The sequence below is a fragment of the Podarcis liolepis genome (assembly GCF_965112155.1).
Source record: "Podarcis liolepis genome assembly, chromosome: 3".
Taxonomy (NCBI): domain Eukaryota; kingdom Metazoa; phylum Chordata; class Lepidosauria; order Squamata; family Lacertidae; genus Podarcis; species Podarcis liolepis.
Window position 1 is genome coordinate 122,337,661 of NC_139557.1, and position 22,782 is coordinate 122,360,442.

Below are 22,782 nucleotides of genomic sequence, written 5' to 3' on the forward strand. Positions count from 1 at the left end.
CTCTTATGAAGGAAGGTCTCAATATTTTTGGCTTTTTAGTTTCGAAACAAGGGAAGGAAGAGGTGACATGAGAGACTGCAGGGGCGTAATTAGTGCCAGCACCGTCCATTAAGAGTTTGGGTGTAATCTTCAACACCTCCCTTTCCATAGAGGCGCAGATTGCAGCTATAACAAAGGCGGCATTTTTTCATCTTCGCCAAGCTAAGCAGTTGGCTCCTTACCTCTCTTGCCCTGACCCAGCCTCTGTGATCCACGCGACAGTCACCTCCAGACTGGATTATTGTAACTCGCTCTACGTGGGACTGCCCTTGAGACTGACCCAGAAACTCCAGCGGGTGCAGAATGCCGTGGCGAGACTCCTTACGGGGTCTTCGCTGTGAGATCACATTCACCCAGTGCTGTACCAGCTGCACTGGCTCCCAGTGGAGTACAGGGTCAGGTTCAAGGTGTTGGTTTTAACCTTTAAAGCCCTATACTGCCTGGGACCCTCGTACCTACGGGACCGCCTCTCCTGGTATGTCCCACGGAGGACCTTACGGTCTTCAAACAAAAACACCTTGGAGGTCCCGGGCCACAGGGAGGTTAGGCTGGCCTCAACCAGAGCCAGGGCTTTTTCGGCTGTGGCCCCGATCTGGTGGAATGCTCTGTCACAAGAGACTAGGGCCCTGCGGGACTTGACATCTTTCCGCAGGGCCTGCAAGACGGAGCTGTTCCACCAGGACTTTGGCCAAGGCACAGTCTGACCCCCTCCTTCTGTGATCCTCACAGAACTCTAGCCCAATGGTTGCCATTAATTTGACTCTGAGCTGATTTTAGAATTAATTGATTTAGAATTAATTGAGCCTGGCTGCGGCTGGGGAGGGTGGGATATAAATAAATAAATTATTATTATTATTATTATTATTATTATTATTATTATTATTATTATTTGTTTAAAATCATGCATGGTAACAAGAGAGTGGCTAGAGAAAAGTTTTTATCCCTCTAACCCTAGAACTCGTGGACATGCAATGCAGCGGAATACTGGAAGATTCAGGGCAGTCAAAAGGAAGGACTTCTTCATGTTAGATTGCAGGCATCTGGCTGGCCACTGCAATAACAGGATGCTGGACTAGATAATGATGATGATAGGGGACGCAGGTGGCGCTGTGGTCTAAACCACTGAGCCTCTTGGGCTTGCTGATCGGAAGGTCGGCGGTTCGAATCCCCGCGATGGGGCGAGCTCCCTTTGCTATGTCCCAGCTCCTGCCAACCTTACAGTTCCAAAGCACGCCAGCGCAAGTAGATAAATAGGTACCGCTGTGGTGGGAAGGTAAACAGCGTTTCCGTGCACTCTGGCACTCGTCATGGTCCTCCGCTGCACCAGAAGCAGTTCAGTCCTGCTGGCCAAATGACCTGGAAAACTGTCTGTGGACAAATGCCGGCTCCCTCGGCCCATAGCTGTCAACTTTCCCCTTTTCTTGCGAGGAATCCTATTCGGAATAAGGGAATTTCCCTTAAAAAAGGGGAAATGTTGACAGCTATGCCTCGGCCTGAAAATGAGATGAGCGCTGCAACCCCATAGTCGCCTTGGACTGGACTTAACCATCCAGGGCTCTTTTACCTTTACCTAATAATGATGATATTTTTATAATAATATTTTTATTATTTGTACCTCACCCATCTGAGCTGGTTGGTTCCAGCAGGAGCTTCTGATGTGCTTAATTGCTTTGATCATCTCATGACCAGAGTAGGTCCAGCGCTGCCCGATTCCTTTTGTGGATTTGAACATTGTTTGCTGGAGAGTAAACACAAACAAGGGGACGAGGCACGGCCAGCGGCGCTCGAACAAATTGGAGTAATTGCGAACAGGCTCTTCCACTGATCGGAGGCTCCCGCCTGTCAGAATAGATTTGGTTCATCTTTACCTGCCTTCTCTCCCTTGACAAACTGTGTCCTCCTTACCCTGCCCCCCTCCCCATCAAAAAGCATCTTAATGAATTGTGGAGAAAGTAACCCAGAATTTGAAGAAGCATTGTCATTGTAAAAATAAAGGCCAGTTTTGGCTGACCAGGAACAGCCTATAAAAGCCTTGTTTTTGTTGAGGAATGAAGCCAGATGCAGCCCGGTTTCAAATCAACACCAACGTGGTTAGGAATGGAAAAAATAATAATATTAGTAACGGCAACAACCCCACCCCCAGCAACCTTCCCTAAACAATACCCCAAGAGCCTGCTGAACAGTTTTTGTAGCTGGAGTCAGTCCAGGCTCCACACTCCTACACCAGGTAGGAAAAGCCTGCAAGGCAAGGGGCAGGTCTTCCAGGACTCACAGCCAATATATTATTATGAATTAAATTTGTTAGTTGCCCAGGGCAACCCAAAGCAACTTACAACCCCCCAACCTCCCCCCATAGAGACATTAAAACCAGGGGGTGATGGCAGGGCCGTCATTAGCATATGTGATGCCGGGGTGCTAAGATCCACCCAGCACCTCCATTTTTTTGGGGGGGGGGAGGTCAAAGTTGTTGAGCTTTTTGTAGAGGGGCAGCTCAAAGTTGTTGAGCTTTTAAAGAGGGGATCATGAAAAATAAATAAAAATCAGCAACGATAGATAACTCCGTCTTTCCGTTTTGCAATCATGTGAAAATGAGACACCACTAAGTGCCACTGCCAGATACATTGATTCTGCAGAAATTACCTATCGACCGCAATCACCCCGGGATCACTGTTAAGAGCTTAGGTGGCTTCAGCAGCAGGCACCCCCCAGAATTTGGCGCCCAGGTGCACCTCACCCCTTGCACCCCTGTGTAAAGACGGCCCTGGGTGAGGGGAATACATTATACCATCCCAAGCCCTTCTGAAAGGTCACAGAGGCCAAAGGCCTGGTTATGATGGAAATATTTTGCTGACCCCTAGAGATGGTGCCACGTGAGGCTGCCTGGAGAGAACCTTCCACAAACAGGGGGCCACCACAGAAAAGGCAGTGTCTGCCATCTATTTTCACAGCTCCTTCCCAATTTACCGGTATTTTTTTTGGCAGTTAGTCCTTCAGGGTCATTCCTTGGGAGTTCTCTGCCCCACTCCAAGGGAGATTTAGGTCTCCGGTGCAAGGGCTGTTGATTACCAGTGTAACTTTTTTTTGGTTTTTTTAGGGGAGAGAGTCTTAAAAATGAGAAATATCCTGGAGACAACCAATCCGAAATCTGAGTGTCCCATCTGCCCACGAGACCAGGCGGCTGCCTTATGTAACCTCCAGCCTGGGGGCATTTTCCAAGGAAGGGGATGGAGTTGTTGTTTAGTCGTTTAGTCGTGTCCGACTCTTCATGACCCCCTGGACCAGAGCACCCCAGGCACTCCTGTCTTCCACTGCCTCCCGCAGTTTGGTCAAACTCATGCTGGTAGCTTCAATAACACTGTCCAACCATCTTGTCCTCTGTCATCCCCTTCTCCTTGGGCCCTCCATCTTTCCCAACATCAGGGTCTTTCCCAGGGAGTCTTCTCTTTTCACGAGGTGGCCAAAGTCTTGGAGCCTCAGCTTCAGGATCTGTCCTTCCAGTGAGCACTCAGGGCTGATTTCCTTCAGAATGGAGAGGTTTGATCTTCTTGCAGTCCATGGGACTCTCAAGAGTCTCCTCCAGCACCAGAATTCAAAAGCATCCATTCTTCGGCAATCAGCCTTCTTTATGGTCCAGCTCTCACTTCCATACACCACTACTGGGAAAACCATGGCTTTTACTATATGGGATGGAGAAACCCACCCAATTATGAAACCGGTGGGGTGGGCTCAGTCTTTTTACTGCTTTTTTTTGCAAGTGAGAACGGCAGCCTGTCTGCTTCCAGCTCCCGCGCTCTGCCCCGCTTTAAACAATGAACTAAATTGGAGAATGAATAAAGGGGCAAATGAAGCTGTTTATTCCCGCATACGAGGTTTAGTGCCAGGATAAATCTTCCGTTCCGCTCCACGCTGTCGCCCGAGTTCCGCCTCCGCGCCGGGAGAATTAACTGCCAGGCGCTCATTGCCAGATGTTTCCTGCAATCGCGGCCTATTTAATCGGGCAGTTTGGTGGGGAGAGGAGAGATCAAACCTCCTCAATTTATGCCTCGATGACCTTTGAGAAATTGTATGCAAATGAGCTGAACAAACGAAGCGACGAGGAGCTGGAGCACGACACCCAACAAACGACACGGCGGCGGCGCTCCGGTTCTACGGGAAAGAGAGATGCGATTCTCAGAAATTTGGGAGCGTGGAAGGGCAGAAATTACGTGCCCACCCCCTTTTTCTTCTGGGAAAACATACATGTTGGGGGAGAGTTGGGGAGAAAATAACCAGAATGTTATTTGAAAAGAGGTAGCCTGATGATTCATATGAGTTTTCCCCAATCTGTTGTCATTCCCTCCAGCTGTTTTGGTCAACAGATTCCATTATCAGGACTCAGCCACAAAAAGGATGGTTTATATGCTCTGAGCTAAAAACAAACAAACCCACATTGAGATGGACAGAGTTTCTCCTTCCTCGCCCATCCTGAAAAATGGCCTTGGGGAAAGCAGGCAGAAGGTCTTCTTTCTCTATCCTTGGAATCAGCAGAAATGACCTGGCAGGACTTTGGTTGGAGCACTCCACCCCCAACTTCTGCTGCAGGACCAGTCCACCCGTGGGACCATCTAGACCACCATCCTCTTCTCACAGTGGCCCACCAGATGCCTGTGGGAAACCAGTGATCAGGACCAGAGCACAAGGCCAGTACTCTCCCCACCTGTGGTTTCCAGAAACTGGGATCCCAAAGCATTACAGCCTGTGGCAGTGGAGGCATACATATCCTGGCTAGTAGCCACTGTTGTAAACAATAAATCTGCCCTTTTCCCCTTATGGGGTATCCAAGAACCCATATAGAGTCCTCACGTAGGTACCCTATTGGTAGGAGAAAATAACAGAGGCCAACCAGAGAATATTGAGAAGCAAAGCAACTCGTAAGCCTGATCTTATTGATCTGTTGCAACAGGGTGCTCCCCTCACACGCAGGAGAAGGAGGAGGACCCAGAACAATGGCATGCAAGGCCTTATATAGACATTTTAAATTCCCTGCCCTGGAGCTCAAGAGCACCCCTCCATTCATCATACATATATCACAGAAGGGGTATAACCTAAGACCCCCCCGATACATCATACCTACATTACAGAAAAGGCGGTCTACAGCAGAAATCTGAGTGTGTTGTTTATCTTGTCTGCCAGGTTACCTGTTTAATGTTCACTTGATTGGATTGCCTGGGGAGCCTGGCCAGTCTTTTGTAATGATAAATACTTAGTTCCTGAGCCAGGTCACAACCTCACACCCTATTCATATCTTAAATGTACCCTTAAGGCAGGATTTGTGAAGGAAAAGACAACGGGGAGGCTTTTCCATTTTCCTTTGACCTAGCAGAGAAAACATTTGCTCAGTTTGGGAATCAAAATGGTTTCAGGTCGGTCTTCCTGTGCTGATCTATGTACGTGCTTGGTTGGTACACTTATGAATATATATCTAAGATTCCTATCACACCACCGATTGCCCTCTCCTCCTCCATGACTCTGTCTGACCCTCTTTCAAAGCCATCCAGGCTGGTGGCCATCATTGCTTCCTGTGGCAGTGAGTTCCACAGATTAACAGAAGAAGAAGAAGAAGAGTTTGGATTTGATATCCCGCCTTTCATTCCCTTTAAGGAGTCTCAAAGCGGCTAACATTCTCCTTTCCCTTCCTCCCCCACAACAAACACTCTGTGAGGTGAGTGGGGCTGAGAGTCTTCAAAGAAGTGTGACTGGCCCAAGGTCGCCCAGCAGCTGCATGTGGAGGAGCGGAGACGCGAACCCGGTTCCCCAGATTACAAGACTACCACTCTTAACCACTACACCACACTGCACTGCACGAAAACGCCCTTCCTTTTCTCTGCCCCGAATCTTCCAACATAGATTCCGATTAACCTCCCTCCTGTATCGGGATGGCACAAATGTCAACCGCTGCTGTCCTTTTCATGCAGCACAAACTTCTGCGAACGCTTGTGACCCCGAGTGAGGAATCAGGGGGTGCAGTAATTGTCCTGGATTAATGACTGCAGAAAACACCCAGGTAAGCGGAGTCAGCACTGCAGTCAGTCCTTCCCTTCCACAGAGCAGAGAATTCACCCTGCTCCCCCCCCTCCCCTCCTTCACACCTTGCTGTGTCAGACCGGAGGGCAGACAATCCTTTCCTCGCCATCATGTTTGCTTAATTTTCTCTCCTTGTAAAACAGATGGAAAGCATGCAGGGCCAGGGCATTAGCTTCTAATGTGATTAAAAGCCAAAAGCAAGGTTATCTCCTGGCTTCCCACAGGCTGCTTCCATCATCCAGGTTAGCTCCGAGGAGGTTCTGGCTGACAGCCAGTCAAACAGGTGTCTAATGGACTCTTCTGCATTCTCACCGGACAGATTCAATCATTCGCCCGTGCTCAGAGTCTTTTGTTCCTTGCCCACCCATCAGTGAAAAATAATTATGTTAAACATGGAGCCCCAGTTGGCCGGCGGAGGATATCCACAGCGAACGGGAATGTAATGAGGGCAGGAAGGAAAGTGGCTCAAAGATATCCCTAGCAACAGAGGAGGAAGGGTCTGTGTTTGGATGAATTTACCTTGCCAAAAACCTAACAAGAGGGAGATCAGAGCCGAAGGACACATTCGGCCTGTTCTTGCCTCTACTTGTCCGCCAGGTTTCTCTTATGCACAGCAACCCAGGGCATGTGGGTGGGGGTCTAAGGTGTTACGGAAATTACGGGAGGGGGGCGTCTTTAAAGTTGTTAAATGTTACAAATATTATGCATAAATGTATCCTTTCGACTTGACAGCTCAGGGAAGTTACCTAGCTTTAAAAGCCATATAAAATCAACTCCTTTGCCAGTTTCCTTCATTCCACCGCCAATTTGCTTCATTGGCCAAGGACTTGGAAACCACTCAGTCCCCCCCATAATCCCTCAAGCGGGAGGTCAGGTACTCACAGGAAGGTACTCATAGGTGTCAGTCGCTGGGCAAAGGCACTCCTCCGGACAGACTCGCCCAGGTGGCAGACTATGCAAACCAAAGTTCTATTGTCCCTTTGTAGTAGGTGCTTCAAAGTGCAAGTAGATAAAGAAGAAGAAGAAGAAGAGTTTGGATTTGATATCCCGCCTTTCACTCCCTTTAAGGAGTCTCAAAGTGGCTCACATTCTCCTTTCCCTTCCTGCCCCACAACAAACACTCTGTGAGGTGAGTGGGGCTGAGAGACTTCACAGAAGTGTGACTGGCCCAAGGTCACCCAGCAGCTGCATGTGGAGGAGTGGAGACACGAACCCGGTTTCCCAGATTACGTGACTACCGCTCTTAACCACTACACCACACTGGCTCTCCAGTGTGGTACCGCTCTGGTGGGAAGAGGTACCGCTCTGGTGGGAAGGTAAGCGGCGTTTCCGTGCGCTGCTCTGGTTTGCCAGAAGCGGCTTAGTCATGCTGGCCACATGACCCGGAAGCTGTACGCCGGCTCCCTCGGCCAATAAAGCGAGATGAGCGCCGCAACCCCAGAGTCGGCCATGACGGGACCTAATGGTCAGGGGTCCCTTTACCTTTAGTAGGTGATTAGAATGTACTTCGCAATACATATCCTGTATCCGCCTGTTGCCCCAACACATTCCTCCTATGTTAATCATGTATATCCCTCCCCTTTTCTGATGTAGCAATGATGTAGTGATGATGCGTAATGAACTGTATGCTGGGATATGATAGGAAAGTTTGAAAAGTCCTTGTCACCCCATCCTCGGGGTTCAAAATTCCTCTTTGAACCTGTTGCGCAATAAACTTTGGTCTACAGCTATTTGCTCCGGTTGGTGGCTGGACTCCTTCCTTTATTCCGCAGGGACCTGCGGGCTCTGCCTGACCAGCTGGGTGGCTGAGCAGCCTCGCACCTAGATTTTTCCGTAACAAAGGAAATCATTAGATTTCTCCAGGTGTCCTATGGGGGGAGACCCAGTTTTCTGAGTGCAAGTTCTGGAAGCTGGGCAATAGAGGCAGTACAGGATTCCTTTGGGTGTACCGACCTCCCCGCTGCACCAAGGATTCCCTGCCCGAGCTGCTTCAGATCATGGCAGATGTTCTCCTGGAGACACCTAGTTTGGTGGACCTAGGGGATTTTAACATCCATGACGACACAACCTTGCAATGGGGCTGCTTGGGACTTCATAGAAAGCATGGGCTCCATGGGGCTGTCCCTGAATAAGTTTGGCCTGACACATAGCCATGGACATGCCTTGGACCTGGTGTTTACCTCTACGGATGTGGGTGATTTGACACTAAGTTCCAGTGAAACGAAGTACCATGGTCAGATTACTTCCTGGTACAACTAGACTTCTCTGTGACCCTTCCCCTCCGCAGGGAGGTGGGACCGATTCAAATGGTCTGCCCCTGCCACTTAATGGATCCAAATGGCTTCTAGAGAGTTGTAGGTGATGACTTATCCCATGTTGATGGCCTCTCAGAAGATTCCCTGGTGGCTCGCTGGAATGTGGAGTTAACCAGGTTTTGATGCGCCCTCTCAGGTCCTTTCCTCCAGAGCAGGAGAAAACAAGCTTGCTGCATCTTTCATAGGACAGCCCTTGAGATATTTGAAGATGGCTCTCATATCTCCTCTCAGTCTCCTCTTTTCCAGGCTAAACATTCCCAGCTCCTTCAACCATTCCTCATAAGGCTTGGTTTCCAGACCTTTGATCATCTTGGTCGCCCTCCTTCTTAAATTGTGGTGATCAGAATTGGACACAGTATTCCAGGTTGGGTCTGACCAGGGCAGAACAGTGACTTCCCTAGATCCAGACACTATACTTCTGTTGATACAGTCCAGAATAGCATTAGCCTTTTTTGCTGCTGCATCACACTGTTGACTCATGTTCAGCTTGTGGTCCACCAAGACCCCTAGGTCCTTTTCACATGTACTGCTAGTAAGCCAGGTGTCCCCCATATTATATTTGTGCACCTGTTTATTCCTGCTTAAGTGCAGAACCTCACACTTGAATCATAGAATCATAGAGTTGGAATAGACTGCAAGGGCCATCGAGTCCAACCCCATGCCAAGCAGGAAACACCATCAGAGCACTCCTGACATATGGTTGTCAAGCCTCTGCTTAAAGACCTCCAAAGAAGGAGACTCCACCACTTGTTTTCACACTGGCCACACCTGAGGTCAACTGCAACTTTCTGCACTTGAGATTCCCAGCACCTGGTATTCAGAGGCTCACTGGACATAGTAATTGTGGCCAATAGCCATTGACAGACTTATCCTCCATGAAAAGCCTGGGCTGAATCAATGCTACAGCATGACATTACAGCAGCTTCCGGGGCTCATTAAACTGCTCCATTTTTCCAGGAACTGAGTTCAGATTTATTACCCTCCATCTTATTTAAACTCTACAAAGATAGAGGAGAGAACTGTTGGAGACGAGGCCTTTTGAGATATATCAGATGAAAGAGCCGGGTTTTTTTTTCTTTTTCTTTTATGGCTATCCCAGGCCAGTGCACAAAAGGCAAATTTTATGGTGAAGGGCTGTCATCTGTTTCAATCATATCCCCACAGATATAAAATTTGAAAACCACAGCCTCAGTGAAGTTGATGGCTGTACACCAGATTTACAAAGGGAAATGAGCTCAAATTATCTTCTCTGTCAAGGCCTAGCATGAGATGGAAGGGAATGTGACCTAGAGAAGTGGGGGGTGGAGACTGCTGAGGTTGGGAAGGGGGTGGATTCAAGGACAGTGAAAGTGGGTGAGAAGGCCAAGGGCAGGAGAGCTGTGATTCCTGCACAGCAGGGGGTTGGACTAGATGAACCTTGGGGGTTCCTTCCAGCGCTACAATTCTGTGATTCCACACTTCCATAACCCCTGTAAATATATACACACAGAACATCCACCCACAAAATGGTTGGGCAGGTAAAAGGAAGCCCTTCTTCAGGCAGCACATGAAACTACCTTAAGGGCCACAAATGACAACATTTTGGGAGTCCCAGGTTGCAAGGGGGTTAGATTGGTCTCAACTAGGGCCAGGGCCTTTTCAATACTGGCCCCGACTTGGTGGAACGCTCTGTCACAAGAGACCATCAAGACAGAGCTGTTCTGCCTGGCCTGTTCCAGTCTGACCCTTATGTCTTCCCTCCCCTTATGGTTTTGATTTATGGGCTACTTTTAAAATGAGGCTGCATTTTAAATTGCATTTTAACCTGTATTTTAATTCCCCCCCCCATTATGTTTTTACTGTAATTTTACTGTTGTTAGCCGCCCTGAGCCCGGCTCTGGCAGGGGAATAAATGAAATTTATTATTATTATTATTATTATTATTATTATTATTATTATTATTATTATTATTACGGAACTCCCTCCCACAGGAAGCAGCAACAGCCAATGACTTGGATGGCGTTAAAAGAGGATCAGAGAAATTCCTGGACAAGAGTGCTATCGCTGGCTACTAGCCTTGATGGCTAGGCTCTGTCTCCACAGTCGGAGGCAGCGAAGCTTCTCAATACCAGTTGCTGGAAACCACAGGAGGGGAAAGGGGTTTTGTGCTCGAATCCTGCTTCTGGGATTCCCCTGGGAGAAAAGGATGCTGGACGAGACGGGCCATTGACCCAGCAGGCCATTCTTATGTACTTAGGGGCTTCTTGCTAGGTTTTCACGAGCATAAAAATGGACGTGCCCCTCTCTTATTGGCCTCAAATGGACTCTCTGCTTCAGTTTCACCTCCCCTTTACAGCCTCGCCGTCTTGCTAGGAAATCCAACCCCATCCCAATGAAGCGGCCATTCCTTCTTGCCTCCTGGAAGTTCAGAGAAAAGGCAGGCGAGAGGGCGACGTGGTAAAGGTAAAGGGACCCCTGACCATTAGATCCAGTCGTGACCGACTCTGGGGTTGCTGCGCTCATCTTTATTGGCCGAGGGAGCCGGCGTACAGCTTCCGGGTCATGTGACCAGCATGACTAAGCCGCTTCTGGCGAACCAGAGCAGCGCACGGAAACGCCGTTTACCTTCCGCTGGAGTGGTACCTATTTATCTACTTGCACTTTGAGGTGCTTTCGAACTGCTAGGTGGGCAGGAGCAGGGACTGAGCAACGGGAGCTCACCCCGTCGTGGGGATTCGAACCGTTGGCCTTCTGATCGGCAGGTCCTACGCTCTGTGGTTTAACCCACAGCGCCACACGCATCTGGTGACGTGGTAGGAAGGTTCAAAAATGATGCACAGCATGTAGAAAGTGGACAGAGCACTCTTGTGACACTCTCGCCCCAACCTGCTTTGTCGACAGAGCGGACCCACTAACCAAAACCCCAAGTTTCCTGCTTCTTTCCCACCCCTCGGAGGCTGTGTGCTTCGGTCTGAGCCAATTTGAATTCATTCCCCAAGACGTATCCCGCTGCTGTATCAAACGCTTTCGTTAACACCCTCCCAAATAAATCCCACCTTACGGTGCCCCGTTTTGTGTGTAATCCTATAAAAAGAAAAGGCCACCAGCTCTGTCAGGCGTGATTTAGTCTGCATAAACCTGCCACCAACCGCTTTATAGCTTTGGCAGCCAGGCTGGGGGGTGGGGAGTTGCGGCAGCGGCGGGGAGAATTAGCTCCTGAGCAGTTTCTCTCTCAGTTTTAATTCAATTCCTTTTTCATGAGAAACAGAACTGTGATTTAAAAGGAGAGGGCTTTTTAAAACTCCCTGACTGCCTGCAGTCTAATGCTGAGTAGCTTATCTTTACTCGCCTCTTCTCCTTTGGAGTAGGGCATTTAGGGAAGGAAATGGAGAAGGCTCACAGCAAAGGCTGTCAATGCTTTGAAATGGGTGGTCATGTTGTTGTTGTTTAGTCGTGTCCGACTCTTCGTGACCCCCTGGACCAGAGCACGCCAGGCACTCCTGTCTTCCACTGCCTCCCGCAGTTTAGTCGAACTCATGCTGGTAGCTTCAAGAACGCCGTCCAACCATCTCGTCCTCTGTCGTCCCCTTCTCCTTGTGCCCTCCATCTTTCCCAGCATCAGGGTCTTTTCCAGGGAGTCTTCTCTTCTCATGAGGTGGCCAAAGTCTTGGAGCCTCAGATTCAGGATCTGTCCTTCCAGTGAGCACTCAGGGCTGATTTCCTGAAGAATGGAGAGGTTTGATCTTCTTGCAGTCCATGGGACTCTCCAGAGTCTCCTCCAGCACCAGAATTCAAAAGCATCCATTCTTCGGCGATCAGCCTTCTTGATGGTCCCGCTCTCACTTCCATACATCACTAAGGGTGGTCATATAGGACTTTAAACTTGCAACAAAGCCTGGTGCTTTGTCTATAAAGAGCGAGGTCAACTGACACATCTGCTTCCTTTGACGCCTCTTCGCTCGCCGCTCCCTGAAAAAGCATTGTGTTCAATGTGACGTCTGGCACTAGCAAACTTCAGCTTTCGTGCTCTGAAAGTGCGACGGCCCTGGAGGCAGCTCCTTGCTTTCCACCAAAAACCAATCTTCGAGCACGTATGTGTGAACAGGGCGCTCTGGAGTCGGAAGGGGTGAAGCTGCCAGCCTCACGCCGCATTTTGCAACGCCACTGATGATTTGGGTTCCATCAGCATCGCCTCTGCCCTGCTCAGTGGTTGCCAACACCTCGGCTGGCTGCAGGGCAAGGAAGGACCTCTCTAAACTGAAAACTCAGGGATGGGGAAGGCTGCCTGCTGCCACCCGGACTGTCCCTTTCAATCGCTCTGTGAAATTGTGGGGCAGGCCTCATGCCCTGCCTGTCCCCATCTAACTCAGACAGGAGGCTGGCTTGCAAAATGCAAAACTGGGGCCGGAATCGCCAACTCGGAACTCGATTCTGGCTCAGTTTCTTCTTTGACTTCTACAGTGGTACCTCTGGTTAAGTACTTAATTCGTTCCGGAGGTCCATTCTTAACCTGAAATTGTTCTTAACCTGAAGCACCACTTTAGCTAATGGGGCCTCCTGCTGCTGCTGCGCTGTGGCCACGTGATTTCTGTTCTCATCCTGAAGCAAAATTCTTAACCCGAGGTACTGTTTCTGGGTTAGCGGTGTCTGTAACCTGAAGAACAAGGCGAGAAAGTTATTTAAATGGATATGTATAAATATGCAGGGATGGTGGGGAAATTAAAGGAAGAAGGGAAGTTGTTGAATGTTTTTATTAAAAGAAAGATATTAATGGTGGAAATGTACATTTGAACGTGGATGTGATTTTTGGAAATGGAAATAATGAAAACTGTATTAAAATAAATTAGGAAGAGGAAACACAGTTTGTAAACTTCTTTTTTTATTCCAGTTACTGATTTTCTACAAGTAATTGTTGCAGCAATAAAAGCAGCAGAGAGGAAACCTTTCCTCTAATCAACGTAAGCCAATAATTCACTATCCCAGTAAAGAGATTCCTAAGGCACTCTGAAGCTGCAGAAGCATAAGGCAGGGCTGGGTTTTTTGTTCAGCAGTAAGGCACATGTTTTTCATGGAACATGGAAGGCCCAAGCCTCAGTTCCTGGGACCTCTGGTTAGGCACAGCTCTGTGTTAGAATCCTGACGCCAACTTCTGAGCACAGAATTTGCATAATACTCTCCCCTAGTCTCCACGATTTGTCCTGATTTTCCTAGTTAAGGCCAAGGGCCACAGATGCGGGGCACAGAAACCTCACCCTCACTTGGTGGAAATCTTCGCGAACAGATTCTCTGGCTCTGGGGGTTTCAGGGAAGTTTTTAATGTATGACATATTAGTGTATTTTTGGTCTTTGTGGAAGCTGCCCAGAGTGGCTGGGGAAACCCAGCCAGTTGGCGGGGTACAAATAATAAATTATTATTATTATTATTATTATTATTATTATTATTATTATTATTATTATCAACACCTTAAAGACCAACTAAGTTAGTTCTTGGTATGAGCTTTCGTGTGCATGCACATCGTGTGCATGCACATCTCTTGGTATGAGATTTCGTGTGTATCTGAAGAAGTGTGCATGCACACGAAAGCTCATACCAAGAACTAACTTAGTTGGTCTTTAAGGTGCTACTGGAAGGAATTTTATTATTATTATTATTATTATTGGCTTACACAATTGCAACCAAATCTTCAAAATCTTACAGGAGGGGTGGAGAACCTGTGGCCTTGGAAATGTTGCTGCACTACAACAATCACCATCTTGGGTTTGTTAAGCCGGTTTCCCTCTGATGCTGGAACCTGTAAACAGTGGTTTAAGTGCTGCCGACTGACCCAGATTGCAAGCCATGGTTTGATTGTGGTTTGACCCACTCCCCCCCTTTTTTGTAGGACATGCTTAAGAACCATAAGCGCCTGACTTGCATGTCCTTGGGAAACTGTACTCCAACAAACTAGCAGGCCTCCTCTTCAGCTAGGTGCCTGGATTGGACTAGATAGTTCTTTGGGTCTCTTCCAACTCTACAATTCTTTGATTCAAGGGAGAGATGGAGGAAGTGCTTATTCTCAGTCCAATAAACCCTGGTGTGTTGGACCCGAAACTCTTAAGCCAGGTGAATTATCTTGGACAGTTTTCTTAAAAATATAATTATTCTCTCACTTATGAACTTTCAGCAGAATCAATATGAGCTGAGAACTTGTGGGGAAGGGGCTATTTCTGGTGTTTTGGGCTTTGTGCTATTAAAACATGATTGTTGGTCCATTTTCTGTTGTTAAGAACGAATTACATTATACAGCGGTACCTCGGTTTTCGAACGTAATCCCTTCCAGAAGACCGTTTGAGTTCCGAAATGTTTGAAAACGGAAATCTCAATACAGAAGCCTCAGAACAGAAAACTCAATACAGAAAACTCAATATGGAAGCCAGGTGGCATGTTTGACTTCCGAAAAGTGTTTGAAAACCGAAACATTTACTTCTGGGTTTATGGCATTTGAAAACCAAAACGTTTGGCAATGGAGACGTTCGAAAACCAAGGTACCACTGTAACACATTTTTTCCCACACCACCAACGTGAAAATCCATTTTGTTTCCGAAAGCACCCACAGCCGTTCAGAGCACATCCGCAATGGCTTCTTCCCTAAGCCAACCGCCAGCGCTTGAGCCAGGTTTGCTGCCCGGGTCTTGCTTAGAGCTTGGCCATCGACTGCAGTGGGACATCCTTGTGAACGCGCTGCAACCACTCGATGAGGATCTTGTTCAAAGCCGCAGGCCTGAGAGGAAAACACGTCATTGGCAAGGCAGGTATGAAAAACAAAGACCTCAAGCCCACAGAAACTAAACTGCTGCCAAGCCACATTCTGCAAAAAAAAAAATTCACGCAGCACAGATTTTCCATGCTCCTTTTCATGTGTGGTGGAGCATGACCGGGGAAAGAACATGCAGACAATGCACAAGGTGGAAGGGAGCTGTTTTGGCGCGCTTCCTGGGAACAGTAGCTGCAACGGAGCTGGACTGCATCTCGCTTTTGCCATGAGCACACTAGAGAGTTGCCCTTTTGCAAACCACAGTGACAGCGGCCGGGTTCGCACGACACAGTAAACTGTGGCTTTACAGGGATCGCACAAACATGGAGAAGAGAAGACGGAGAAAGGAGATGTGAGAACCGTCTTCAAATATCTGAAGGGGGTCCCTGCCAACCCAGCAGTTCAAAAGCATGAAGTGCAAGTAGATAAATAGGTACCGCTCTGGTGGGAAGGTAAACGGCATTTCCATGCACTGCTCTGGTTCGCCGGAAGTGGCTTAGTCATGCTGGCCACATGACCCGGAAGACTAGGACTAGCCGCCTGAGAAACTCCGCCTGAGAAACAGTTCCTATTCAAATGCGATTTTGGTTTTAAACACAGTGTAAGGTAGTTTCTAGGGGCGCAGGTGGCACTGTGGGTTAAACAACAGAGCCTAGGGCTTGCCGATCAGAAGGTCAGCGGTTCGAATCCCCGTGACAGGGTGAGCTCCTGTTGCTCGGTCCCTGCTCAACTGGAAGATGGAGCGGTACCTATTTATCTACTTGCTCCGGTGTGCTTTTGAACTGCTAGGTTGGCAGGAGCAGGGACCGAGCAATGGGAGCTCACCCTGTCGCAGGGATTCGAACTGCCGACCTTCTGATCAGCAAGTCCTAGGCTCTGTGGTTTAACCCACAGCGCCACCCGTGTCCCTTAGGCATTAGGCAGGGATAAAAGCCTTGCACCACAATCCAGCTCTGGGCAATTGATGGAATGGCTAAGACTAGCCAGCAAGGCTAACTCTTCACACCAGGGTTGGGAAACCTTTTCCGACGGAGGGCTGCCTGCCTTCAAGGGCAACCCTTTTGTGAGTCACTCGCCAGTAGTGCGTGTGGCCAGGGGCAAAGTGAGATGAGCGATGGATGCGATTCATATATTTGAACAGCAGGGTACATTCCAGAGGTTTATACAGTCGTTCCCTGGTTCTCGAACGGAATCTGTTCCGTAAGTCCGTTCAGCTTCCAAAAAAAGTTCACAAACTGGAACACTTACTTACGGGTTTGCGGCAGGCGGGAGCCAAAATGTTCGAGTCACAAGGTGTTTGAGAACCAAGGTACGACTCTACACACACACACACACACACACTTTGCCATCTTCAACCCAGACAAGCAAAGGGCATTGTCACACTTTCAGCGCACATCCTGGCTTGGCATACGCAGGAGGCTGCAGAGAAGGGCAACTGAGGGCTCCACCTAATCCGGCCTCCTGTTCTCACCGTGGCCACCCAGATGCCTCCCCTGGGAAACTCGCAAGCAGAATCTGAGCACAAGAGCAGTCTCTGCTTCTCCGGTTTCCGGCAATTGGTATTAAGAAGCGTCGCTACCTCAGTGGTGGAGGCAGAGCAAGCCATGGTAGCGAGGAGCCATCGACAGCCCTCTCCTCTTCTTTGCACAGTCCTCTTTTAAAGCCATCTAAGTTGCTTCCCAGTGATGTATGGAAGTGAGAGCTGGACCATAAAGAAGGCCGATCGCCAAAGAATGGATGCTTTTGAATTCTGGTGCTGGAGGAGACTCTTGAGAGTCCCATGGACTGCAAGAAGATCAAACCTCTCCATTCTGAAGGAAATCAGCCCTGGGTGCTCACTGGAAGGACAGATCCTGAAGCTGAGGCTCCAATACTTTGGCCTCCTCATGAGAAGAGAAAGACTCCCTGGAAAAGACCCTGATGCTGGGAAAGATGGAGGGCGCAAGGAGAAGGGGACGACAGAGGATGAGACTGCTGGACAGTGTTCTTGAAGCTACAAACATGAGTTTGCCCAAACTGCGGGAGGCAGTGGAAGACAGGAGGGCCTGGTCCATGGGGTCATGAAGAGTCAGACACGACTCAATGACTAAACAACAACAGGTTGCTTTCTGTGGCAGGGAGTTCCACAGTTTAACCGTGTGCTCCACAAAGAAATACTCTCTCCTCTGCACATGCACAGCGGTCTTTCTGCCCATGTGCTGCATCCACCTGCAGATTAGATACCATGTGCCCTTTGCAACTGTGTTCACCCCCCATCACTCTAATTCCCGCCCCATAAATCCAGGAGAATATTCCACCATGTCGTTTAAATTGGCAAGATGTTATACCTCCTTGTAAAGTTTGATGTGGGGGTTGGGAGCAGGCAAGAAAGAAAGACGACTCTGACCCTTACTCAGAGCTGAGCTGTCCCCGCTTCCCGCCCCGATTTATTCATCATGCGCTGGAATTTATTGTCCTGTCAGTGGGGGGATGTCTCTGCCGAAAGGCAATTCCACCCAGCGGCTCATTTAACGGTCTTCTAGAGAGCATTGATAGGTGGGTTATTTTTTTACAGCTGGTGCGACATTAGGATGAGATGGAGGTTTATGAGTCGCGGATGAACAATGGGGGCAGGAAGGGGGTGAGGCGGGGTGGGTGTTCATGGAAGAAATAAAACACCTCCTTGCACATATACAAGGCATGGAAGGACTTGGTGGAAAGGAAACTTTGGTGAGGGGAGCTGGTGGGGGGGCTTGGTTTAGAGTGCACCTTCACTGCAGTGGCCTAGAGGTCTGCAGGCACACGTCACTCTACTGGGAAGAATTTTTGTTGTTTAGTCGTGTCCGCCTCTTCTTGACCCCCTGGGCCAGAGCACGCCAGGCCCTCCTGTCTTCCACTGCCTTTGTTTGGGGTTTTCAAGCAGAGGTTGGGTGGCCATCTGTTAGGGATGCTTAACTGAGATTCCTCCATTTCGGGGAGCTGGAGAAAATGACCTCTGCGGTCCCTTCCAGTTCTACTATTCTCTTGTTTCTTCTTTCATCTGTGATAATTGTTGTTGTTGTTTAGTTGTGTCCGACTCTTCGTGGCCCCATGGACCAGAGCACACCAGGCACTCCTGTCTCCCACTGCCTCCCGCAGTTTGGTCAAACTCATGCTGGTAGCTTTGAGAACACTGTCCCACCATCTTGTCCTCTGTCGTCCCCTTCTCCTTGTGCCCTCCATCTTTCCCAACATCAGGGTCTTTTCCAGGGAGTCTTCTCTTCTCATGAGGTGGCCAAAGTCTTGGAGCCTCAGCTTCAGGATCTGTCCTTCCAGTGAGCACTCAGGGCTGATTTCCTTCAGAATGGAGAGGTTGGATCTTCTTGCAGTCCATGGGACTCTCAAGAGTCTCCTCCAACACCAGAATTCAAAAGCATCAATTCTTTGGCGATCAGCCTTCTTTATGGTCCAGCTCTCTCTTCCATACATCACTACTGGGAAAACCATAGCTTTCACTATAGGGACCTTTGTTGGCAAGGTGATGGCAAGTGATGGGAAGAATAGGGACGTGCAGCGGTCAATTTTGGTTTCTCCCTGATGGGAAGGAGCCGAAGGGCACAGCACCTCCGTAACTCCGCCACCGAAAGTGGATACAGGAGAAGATTCTCTCCCCTCCCTCCTAACGCCAGAACTCCTGGGCAGCCAACAAAGCTGAATGTTGGGAGATTTGGGACTGAGAAAACGAAGTCCTTCTTCAAATGGCGGCAGCAAAGGCCACCAACCTGGAGGGCTTTACAAGAGGACTGGGCAACTTCACGGAGGAAGAAAAGGCTACCAGTGGTTGCTAGACACAGTGGTTACGTTCCACTTCCATAGTTGTGAGGCAGAAATGCTTCTGGATGGCAGGTGCTGGAAACCGCAGGAGGGGAAGCGGGCTCCATGTTTACCTCTCCATCTGCGTGAAGTGTCCGCACTCTTCAATGTGCCCACGGCTCAGATGTGGAATCTGTAAAGAGAAGACTCAGGTTACGACCCAGACCCAGGATGATGATGATGATGATGATGATGATGATGATAATAATAATAATGATTTATTTATATCCCGCCCTCCCCAGCCAAAGTTGGGCTCAGAGCAGCTAACAACAATAAAATAATCCAGCATTCTAAAATCAATTCATTTTAAAATCAGTTCAAAATCAAATTAATGGCAACCATTGGGCTAGAGTTCTGTGAAGATTACCAAAGGAGGGGGTCAGGCTGTGCCCTGGCCAAAGGCCTGGTGGAACAGCTCTGTCTTGCAGGCCCTGCGGAAAGATGTCAAGTGCCACAGGGCCCTAGTCTCTGGTGACAGAGCGTTCCACCAGATCGGGGCCACGGCCGAAAAAGCCCTGGCTCTGGTTGAGGCCAGCCTAACCTCCCTGTGGCCCGGGACCTCCAAGATGTTTTTATTTGAAGACCGTAAGGTCCTCTGTGGGACATACCAGGACAGGCGGTCCCATAGGTACGAGGGTCCTAGGCCGTATAGGGCTTTAAAGGTTAAAACCATGGATGGCTTCTCCATGGTGACGGATCACGAGTGGAGAGGGGTCGACAGCGGGAATCTGAAGCTGGGAGGGCAGTGCAGTGCTCCTTGGTTAAGAAGCCAAGGAAGAACACGGAAATGGCTCCAGGGAAGCCAGTGCAGGGTGATGAAACGAGGGAGGAGGGCCACGAATCTGACTCTGGAGCAGCTGCCCTGAAAGGGGGCAGTGACAGGCCCTACCAGGCTGCCTCATCGCTTGCTTGCCGGTCAAATAGCACCTCTCCCCACAACTTACTTTCTTATATAAACGGCCTCGGTCCAGTATACCTGAAGGAGCGGCTCCACCCCCATTGTTCTGCCCGGACACTGAGGTCCAGCGCCGAGGGCCTTCTGGCAGTTCCCTCACTGCGAGAAGCCAAGTTACAGGGAACCAGGCAGAGGGCCTTCTCGGTAGTGGCGCCCGCCCTGTGGAACGCCCTCCCACCAGGGGTCAAAGAGAACAACAACTACCAGACTTTTAGAAGACATCTGAAGGCAGCCCTGTTTAGGGAAGCTTTTAATGTTTGATGTATCACAGTATTTTAATATTCTTTTGGAAGCCGCCCAGAGTGGCTGGGGAAACCCAGCCAGATGGGTGGGGTATAAATAATAAATTATTATTATTATTTCATAATTTCATAAAATTTACACACCGCTCGATTGTAACAAAAACCTCAAAGCAGTTTACAAAAAAGAGAGAAAAGATAAAGGAATAAAATTATCGCTAAGAGAAATGAACAACAATCTAGGACTTTCAGAAAGCTAAAATAACAACGGACTGAAAACAGATTAAAACTCACACCAACTTTCTAAGCATCCGGACAGGCCTGTCTGAACAAATTAATAATAATAATAATAATAATAATAATGATTTATTTATACCCTGCCCATCTGGCTGGGCTTCCCCAGCCACTCTGGGCGGCTTCCAACAAAATATTAAAATACAGTAATAGATCAAACATTAAAAGCTTCCCTAAACAGGGCTGCCTTCAGAAGTCTTCTAAAAGTCTGGTATCTGTTGTTCTCTTTGATGCTTTTAGTAGGTGCTGAAGAGCACAGTGAAGGTGACGGCCTGCTATCAATCGGCAGGTAGTTCCAAAGTGCAGGAGTCGCCATACTGAAAGATTGATTTCTTACAAGTGGGGGACGCGGGTTATGGGGCACCTCTACACAGTGCCAATTCCTCCAATAGAAGTGTAAGGCTCACCCCCCCCCATGCCTCTATCAGCGGGCAAACATGGAAGTGAGCCTATGGAGTCCTATGGGAGCAGAGTGCTGCTGAGATACCCTGGTTGAGATCTTTTAGGGCTACAGAAGACCAAACGAACTGGAAGCCGTGACAGATGGCAAGAGGAAGGGGCATTGTGTAGTCCAATGCCTTTGACTTCATTTGAGCTCAGTTTCGAACAACATCGGCAGCTGACTTTTGTCTTTCGTGGGCAGCCCCACGTAAAGAGCACTACAGCAACCCAACCCGGGAGGCCACAAGACAGAAAGGATGTTTGAGAAGGACGGCTCGGCTCCAGCAACCTGCAGCTTCGGTGCATCTGCGGGCAAACATCACCCACCTGTTGCAGAGGTTGACAGCACTAGTCACTCACCCATTCTTCCATGCCTTTGCTCAATTTCGGGGACAGGACTGCGTCCCCCCCAGCAGTGACCATCAAAGCAGGAACTCTGATCTGTAGATTCAAAGATGTAAAGGGAATGGAGGCCGGTTTGCAGCAGTGATTAGCCAGGGATGCTTTTACGTGTTGCAGAAATGGGCAGGGGGGAGAGTTGACTTGTGTGCAGCTGCCAAATCCCATAGGCAAGGAACAGTGTCTCTTGGGAGATGCAAAGTCTCCCTGGCAGCAGCAGTAGGCGAGCAATCCCAATATTTTGGGTTATACGGTGGAAATTCCAGAGTAGTGGTTGTGCTTTCTGGCTTTGTTATGTGGTGCCTTAAAAGACTAATAGGATTTTTTTGGGGGGGGGGAATAAGGTTTTGAGGACAGGAATGGCCCTCTCTGTCAGATGCATGAAGTATTATCCTCAAATAGTAAACACACAAGAGGGTTTTGGGCCAAGAAATCTAAGAGACAGATTTTAGCTGTGAAAATGACTTAGGAGAGCAACTCCCTCCTTGTTTTTCATGTGCGTTTTCCTCTCCTGAATGGAAGGCTGCCCATGCCAACTTGCTCGCTCAAGACTTGTGCCAACCTGGTGCCCTCCAGCTGCTGAAGGGGGCCAGGTTGGCAAAATCTGTGCTGGAGATAAACCTTTCGATGAAGATCTACAGTGGTGCCTCGCAAGACGAAAAGAATCCATTCTGTGATTCTCTTCGTCTAGCGGTTTTTTCGTCTTGCGAAGCAAGCCCATTGAAGGATTAGCGGATTAGCGCTATTAGCGGCTTATCTGCTGATCGGATCAGTTGATAAGCGGCTTAGCGGCTTAGAAAAAGGGGGGGAGGGGGGAAAAACCCGCAGGAACTCGCAAGACATTGTCGTCTTGCGAAGCCAGCCCATAGGAGATTTGTTTTGCGAAGCACCTCCAAAACGGAAAACCCTTTCGTCTAGCGGGTTTTCCGTCTTGAGAGGCATTTGTCTTGCGGGGCACCACTGTACTGCATTTAGCCAGCTAGAGGTTTACGGTGACCTTTTGGAGCTTTGTTCCAGGGCAAGAGGGTGGGAAAATCAAGGGAGTCACTTCTCCATCCCTTACCTTCCAGCTCCTTGCACGGGATCCCCAGCGCACGTTCGCCTGCATGTTTCGGTACCAGTTCAGTGGTCCTCTGAAAGAGGCGAAGGGGAGAAGAGCAGGAGGCTCGTAAGACGCCAGTCACAGAATCGTAGAGTTGGAAGGGACCCCCAAAGACCATCCGGCTCAACCCCTTACAGTGTGCGAACCTCCACAAAAGAATCAGAAGTCCTTGAGCCCCACAGAGCCCCATGACATGCAATGCCTGTTGGGATACTGCCGGGGAGACGGGGGCATCATGCAGGCCCCCAGCTGGCTCCAGTCACTGGCCGGCAGCCAGACAATCACCGGTCTCCCTTGGAACAGCATCAAACAGTGACATGAGCCTCAGATA

The 22,782-nt window shown here is 49.1% G+C and overlaps 2 protein-coding genes across 3 annotated transcripts in view; one reads left to right on the forward strand and one right to left on the reverse strand.

Annotated features, from left to right (window-relative positions):
• Positions 1 to 22,782, forward strand: part of FBXO16 (F-box protein 16) — an 810,609-nt gene that overhangs the window by 92,454 nt on the left and 695,373 nt on the right. The gene's annotated exons all lie outside the window — the stretch shown is intronic.
• Positions 14,031 to 22,782, reverse strand: part of EPHX2 (epoxide hydrolase 2) — a 96,077-nt gene continuing 87,325 nt past the window's right edge. Inside the window, exons 16-19 of the mRNA XM_083494481.1 lie at positions 22,413 to 22,482; positions 21,311 to 21,391; positions 19,096 to 19,154; positions 14,031 to 15,157 (exon numbers count right to left, since the gene is read on the reverse strand). Coding sequence (XP_083350607.1) covers positions 15,073 to 15,157; positions 19,096 to 19,154; positions 21,311 to 21,391; positions 22,413 to 22,482 — 295 coding nt within the window. The 3' untranslated portion in view covers positions 14,031 to 15,072. The remainder of the gene's footprint in view (positions 15,158 to 19,095; positions 19,155 to 21,310; positions 21,392 to 22,412; positions 22,483 to 22,782) is intronic.